The 7,080-nt window shown below is 37.7% G+C and overlaps 1 protein-coding gene across 2 annotated transcripts; it reads left to right on the top strand.

Moving 5' to 3' along the window:
• The first annotated feature begins 255 nt into the window (after positions 1-255).
• On the top strand, positions 256-6,597 carry LOC309875759 (carboxymethylenebutenolidase homolog). Of its 2 annotated transcripts, none has more exons than XM_082755444.1 (6): positions 256-534; positions 2,833-3,060; positions 3,835-3,942; positions 5,071-5,213; positions 5,905-5,996; positions 6,322-6,595. In XM_082755444.1, the coding sequence occupies exons 2-6, from the start codon at positions 2,846-2,848 to the stop codon at positions 6,499-6,501; spliced, it is 738 nt and encodes a 245-aa protein (XP_082611570.1). In that variant the 5' UTR covers positions 256-534; positions 2,833-2,845; the 3' UTR covers positions 6,502-6,595. The 2 variants fall into 2 exon arrangements, with proteins under 2 accessions (XP_082611570.1, XP_082611571.1); XM_082755445.1 differs by lacking the exon at positions 256-534 and adding an exon at positions 994-1,785 and having other exon boundaries at positions 6,322-6,597.
• The last annotated feature ends 483 nt before the right edge of the window (positions 6,598-7,080 follow it).

A 7,080-nucleotide genomic window follows, 5' to 3' on the forward strand; every position in this document is an offset into this window, starting at 1 on the left:
ACTACCACGCCGTGCTGATGACTTCAGATTTCTCTATTACCAATGGATAAATAGTCTAAAGAAATAAAAACACGAGCATAATGTTTGAAAGTGATACTACCCCAACCTTCAAAAACAAAGGAACACCCTTAAAAAAAAAAAAAAAAAAAAAAAAGATTAAATGAATTGCTCAGCTAAGTAAACATGTTTCGTAAGAGTTAAGAAGAACTACCAATATTAATACCATTTTGTATAAGCTACAGGGAACGTTTTGTATCCACATACAGCATGACTTGTCACAGTAGCACACCCTGCTTATACTCAGAAGAAAATTAAAGGCTTAAAAAAAAAGTGAAATTCTAGCTTTGTGACTCTGTGATATGCACAGATAAAGTCAGTAAATTACGCAACTCTTATTTGAAGAAACTTGATCCTTGCACTCACCCCTTCCATTTTATGAGTTAGCACTTTCTTCGTGATCCCATTCAGTGCTTGCTGTCCTTGCTACACTCTTGTGGCTTGGGTCTGCTGTCTCACACATTGGCTGTGCTACAGGTATGTGTGTTTATTTGTTTGCTTGTTTTTGGTTTTGGTTTTAACTTTCACAGCTTTTCCTCGTGAGAAACATAAAGCAAGTGCCTGCTGAGTCTGAACTCGGTGCGTCTGGAGGACTTGCACATTATCTACATGCATTTTTGAAGAGTCCATGGTCATTTAAATGGTACCAGAGTGCTACTTTCTTCCCAAATTATTCCAGGTGGCAGTTTGGAAATCTGTTGGTTTCCTTCTCAAGATGGGGAAGACATCTCAGGAGGAGACTCAGGAGAACCTCTTGAAAGTGAAAGAGCCACAGAGCATATCTTTATATTTTTCTAGTTGTAGATTCAGGTTGCTGAAAGCTAAAGTTATTGTTTGGCCTTCAAATGCTCAAGCGCTTGCAGGTGGAGATGATAGAACAGAGAGAGTGCAGTGATGGATGTGGGCTTACAGCTCCTCCTAGAACACTATTTATTGTATATAAGGGAGGGAAAGATAAATTTTTAAGGAATAGTTCAGTAGAATCTCAGAAATTGGAAATAGTACTTGTTTCTTTAATATTCAATTGATCTTGTTATATTTTCTGATTTTAGTTAACTTTTTTTTTTTTTTTTTTTTTTTTTTTAAGGAAAAGCAGTTATCTACTCTTTTTGATTATGCATTTAAACTAAATTTTGGCTTAAATTCTGTTGATTAATTCATTTTTCCTAGTAGACTTATTTTAAATTATGAGTCCTTTATATGAGACTACAGCATATGAAAAACACATAGGTGAGAGTGGCTTATTAAAAAAAAAAAAGCAACTTGGAGGATTTGTATATATGTGTGCCTACAGTTAATACAGCTTTCAAATAAGATACGGCTTGTCTTGAAATTTTCATCTGTGAAAACCTAGCTTTGCTAACTCTTCTTGGGATATTCTGAAATGTAAATTATGTAAATACAGGACATCTTTGTTCCTGGAAATCTGTGCAAATCTCCCGTCAGTAAGGTTGATTGTTGGTTGGTTTTCCTGCAGCTGTCCCTTTAGGGCTGCAGCTATTTAAGTCATGCCAGTTCAGGGACTGTTTGGTACCTGCTTTTCCTGTTTCTCTCTGTGAGCACGTTTGGTGCAGTCAATACTGAACATCCTTGCTTCTGTACTAAGCAAAGTTTTCTTAGACAGTGCTCACAGACCTTTGCACTTTGTCTGGAGGAAGTTTAGGCGAAGCTTTACCTAAATTCTCTCCACATTCTTGAATAACTTGGAGGTTCCCTGTGCATATTCAGGTAAGTTATTTGAGTCTTTTTGCAGTAATATGAAGTCAGACCACCCAGTTGGTTAATCTAAGGTCAGTGGTATAAAATCATTAACCTGAGAGTGTAAGGATCTACACCAACCTGTGTTAGCCTCTGTTGGTGGTTTTTGACCTTTGTGAATAACTTGTTTATTTTCACCTAAGCAATAGTTTGTAATAATTTAACCATACTGTTACCTTGTTCGTAAAATGTTTGGCTTAACTCGCGGATTTTTCCTTACATTCATTTTCCTTGTTTTTCTATCTTGGAGATTGAATGTATTCCTTCTCTCTCTCTCTCTCTCTTTTTTTTTTTTTTTTTAATATTGAAAATGTTATATTCCAACTTCCACTGATCAGTACATTTTTCTGACGCATTTTTTAAACATCCTCTTTCAAAATCTGCTATATCTGAGGCTAATGCTGGTTTAGAAAAGGGATTTCTTGACTCTGAATATGTTTGCTAAAGGAAGTTTAAACGTCCAGGAAAATACCACAATTAATCAATTAATCAGTGTTTTTGTTGTTGTTGTTGTTGTTTATTTATTTATTATTATTAGTGTATGTATATATATATATATATATATTTTTTTTTTTTTCCAAAATGCAAGGTCCTGTATTAAGCCTTTACTGTCTATAACAAAGAACGCATTCCTGGCAGGGACACATGCATGATGTAGATTAAAAGAGCTAGCTTCATCACTATGTAATTAATTTATGACAGTTGCCTGGCTGGTTGTTCTTTACTTTTCCTGTATTATTGTAGGGCACACAAGCCCTAGTTATGTGCCAGGTCCCCGCAGAAGAGTTTATAAGATAAGCAATTTTATAAGATAATAGTTTATAAGACAACCAACAAGATTGTTACTTATAAAAAAATCCCGATATGCTGATTGACTGATGTTGCATTTTTGATCTATCAATGATTGGTAAGTGTAGTGATTCAAAAATTCAACAGTCTATGACACCTCTGTGTTTTGGTCTGTTTCAGCGTGGTGTGCTGTGATATTCACACCTGAATGTTTTCTGTTCTTCCCAGGGTGATATCACACATGGCTAACGAATTGAGGCCCTGCCCATGTGACATTGGAGACAAGTTTGACTACGGCGGCCGTGGGCAGGAAGTACAAATTGAGCACATCAGGGCTTATGTTTCCAAACCCTCTGCCAGCACAGACAAAGCTGTGATCGTGATTCATGATATATTTGGATGGCAACTCCCAAACACGAGATACATGGCTGATATGCTAACAGCCAATGGATACATGTAAGAAATCCTACTCTTTTGCAAATGCCTTCCATTTTTTTTTTAAAATTTATTTTATTTTTGAAACCATACAAACATGAACAATTTCGTAGGCTTCATTTCCAGGCTTCTGTAAAGAATTTCCTGTTAAAGCATCATTGTTGAGCAATCCCACCATAACGAGGTAATAGACAAATAAAGAAGGAAAGGAGGAAATGGAAAAAGTCTTATTTTGCATCTTTAGTTGGGGTACTGGAATGGCTCTGTGAACATGAAACAGCTGCATCCTCCTCCCTTACATAGCACGTTCGCAAGTTCACTGCTATGGCAAAAATTCCAGGCAAGCTGAAAGTAATTCTGTGAAAGTGAACTGTACCAGCTTGTGCCAGAGAAAGAAATAAGGTCTCAGATACGTGAAAAGAGTATTGTATATCCACTTCCCTGTATTACTGGGTTAGCATTCCTTCTTGCCCGAATGTATCGACTGTGTAAATTGTAGATTTTCTTTTATTTCTAATTTAGTAGGAAACCACTAAGGTTTTTCAATTGCAGTTAAAGAGAGAAAAAAAAGACAGATTAATTAATGAATTTTAAAAAGAAAACAAATATCTGGAAGTTATGCTAACTCTATTTATCAGACAGAAAAATAATGAGGGTTGCATGTAAAATGCTTTGATGGAGATTACATTCTATGTGTACTCAACAAAATGATTTTTTTGTAATACACACAGACTTCCCTTCGATCCTTTCTCAGTGTTATTTCATGGGCATAAAATGTTTTTATTTTTCTTGCAGAGCCATCTGCCCGGATTTTTTTGTGGGACAAGAAGGGTGGAAACCTTCGAATGACTGGGCTTCTTTCGATGATTGGCTGAAAACTCGACAGGCCAGCAAAATAGACAAGTACAACTGTTGTTCATGGTCCAGCTTGTGGACGTGCTTCTTTAGTAGGAATTTTTGCATCAGTAAAGATGCAGGATTAGGTCCTAAATTATTAATGGATCAAATACAGATGGATGTCCAGAAACAAAAATTCTGTGCAGTTCAAGTGTTAAGCTTGAAGGCTGTGTGAGGAATGCTTTTTGGAGAAAAGCAGATCTTTGAACAAGAATAGAAGTGACCACTATTTACTCGTGCAGAGAGTAAAAGGGGGATCAATGACTCAAAAGAAAAGAATCAACAAAGGCTAGGGGATACAGCAAGCTTCTTCCATTTTGTTTTGATTCAATTCCTATGGGCAGGCACATCTTCTATGAGTTTCTGTTAAGGTGCAAACACAGTCACCGAATGGGATTTAACTGGGGAACATTTGTCCTGCTCCCCATCAGATCCCAGCAACTTTAAATAATACTGTTTTGCTATTTTTCTAGCTGCTATTTTTCTAGCTGTATTTTTAACCATTTTTATCTGACCTGGCTTAATTACATAATACTGCTGTTGATTTTTAATCAACAATTTGAAACTTGCTGTCACAATTCCATGAAGTATTTGTGTCCCCTGGTAATACTTTAGCTCTAGTCACATTTGTGATAATAGGATGTTCTTGACTGGATGTGTCTCTTTTAAACATTTTTTTTTTTTTCCCTAATGTAAGCCTATAGGACATATTGCCACTGGTGAATTTTGTTGCTGTTTATAAAATCACTTTAGGTTCTAACTACAGTGATGTGGGAAGAGTGACTTCACATGCTTTCTCCTGTCTTCTGACCTGTGGTTTGTCCTATAATTTACATGTAGAAATGAGTAATTGTAAGCAAGTGTTGTGGGTTGACCCCAGCCAGCAGCCAAGCACACACACAGCCACTCTCTGACTCCCTGCAAGCAGGACAAGGAGAGAACAGGAGGAATAAAAGGGAGAAAACTTGTGGATTGAGATAGAGACAATTTAATAAGTGAAGGAAAGAGAAAAAACAGAAATGATGCAAAAGTTCTCTACCTTCCACAAGCAGACCAATGCCCAATCAGCCTCTGAGCCGCAGCCACTGTGGAACCAGGCTCCAGCTTTAACTCACTTTTATTTATATTTTTTAGAGAAGTTGATGTTGTCCTGAAGTATCTAAAGGAGCAGTGTGGCGTGAAGGATATTGGTGCCATTGGGTTCTGCTGGGGTGGAGCAGCAGTACAACATCTGATGCTGAAAAATCCTCATTTAAAGACGGGGGTGTCCCTCTACGGTAAGTGTCAAAGGTTTGTTATGTTGTGAGAGAACATGACCAGAGCAGGAACTATCCTAGAGGAGCATTACTGTAACGAAACTTAACGTGACATCTTATGGGGGAAGGTGATATGATTTCAGAAAATTTTCACACAATTTGTCTTTATGCACCCACATTCTTGCACAGAAACAATCCTAAACATCAGGGTTTGAGTGGCACAGCCAGGATGGCTTCTGTGCACCATAGAGTACAAAGGACACCAAGGGCCTCACCATGTCTCAGATTCCTCTTGACTGGTGACAACGAAATAGTTTCTGTACAAATCTTTCATACCTGTTAGGATCCAGCAGCTATTGTGAGGTGGGTCTTTGCCTAAGGATCTCACCTATCTCAATTTCCATAAGTCTTCAGGCAGGATGCTGCCCACTGTCTGGTTTTCAATATTTGGAAAATCTTTTTGAAATATGTGTCTGTACTCTATTCTGCTGTTAGGCTCACAGGAAAAGACATGGCCATAGTGATATTCTGCAATGTTTTGCTATCCTTCTGTCAGAGTGCAGGGACCTTCACTGATAAGTCAGCTGTGTTGGGGTCTGCACAGGCAGCAGGCCACCAGGTCATGGCATTCATTGTGATTGTTTATCTTTAATAGTTGTTTAACCGCTTTAACTAACATGAATCATTTCATATGCCTTTGCTTTTTCCATAGGAGTGATCAGGTTCTTTGACGAGAGATCCACTTTGCTTCACCCCACCTTCTTCATTTTTGCTGAAAATGATCATATCATCCCACTAGAGCAAGTGAGTTTCCCATCAAAGATATTTATCTTTGTATGCTTTCCATCCTTGTTTTGTAATCTGGTATTTACTTAGGAGAAAGCAGAAAATGAATTTTCTTCCTCTTTTCTGTAGTTCTACGTAAATTTGTGTTGTTTATCCCCAAAGTTTTACAGTGACACTAAAAAATGTTTTCTGTTTCTCTTGCAAAATGCAGTTGTTATATATGTGGGAGTTGCTAGGAGGAAAGAGGCAAGAGGGGGAAAAAAAAAAAAAAGGTTGATTTGAGGTCTGTAAATACATAACGTGCTAATTCAGTATGCAGCCAAGATGATATGTTCTGTTACAGGTCACAGAGCTGGAGCAGAAGCTGAAACAAAACTGTAAAGTTGATTATAAAGTTAAAATTTACCCTGGACAGACTCATGGTTTTGTACACCGTAAAAGAGAAGATATCAATCCTCAGGATAAACCTTATATTGAGGAAGGAAGAAAGGATATGATCAACTGGCTGAATAAATACATGTAGAAGACATAAAATGTCCATAAATTAAATGATTTTTTTAAGGAAATAATAAAATAATAAAGATTATATTGACTAAAATGTACTTAAAACCAAAATATTTTGTAAAACCCTTTTGCAATAACACTACTTACATACACTTATTTTCCAAGGAGATGCATAAAAATTTTCAATCACAGAAAGCCTTAATTGTAAAAAAGATCTTTAAATTTGCACTCCCAGGCCCTGTAAATGGGCTGGGTTCATGTTGCTCCCCTGTGATATAAGGGCAGAGGGAAGGGCTGGACAGACATTTCTGTGCTTCCTGACAGTCCTGACATGGTCCTGGACTCAGCACGTATAGAACCACTGAATGGTTTGGGTTGGAAGGGACCTTAAAGATCATTCAGTTCCACCTGCTGCCATGGGCAGGGACGCCTCCCACCAGACCAGGTTGCTCCAAGCCCCATCCAGCTTGGCCTTGAACACCTCCAGGGATGGGGCATCCACAGCTTCTCTGGGCAGCCTGTGCCAGTGCCTCACCACCCTTTGAGTGAAGAATTTCCTCCTTATATCTAATATAAACCTACCCTCTTTTAGTTTAAA

Source organism: Aythya marila (genome assembly GCF_965140915.1).
Source record: "Aythya marila genome assembly, chromosome: 2".
NCBI classification, from domain to species: Eukaryota; Metazoa; Chordata; class Aves; order Anseriformes; family Anatidae; genus Aythya; species Aythya marila.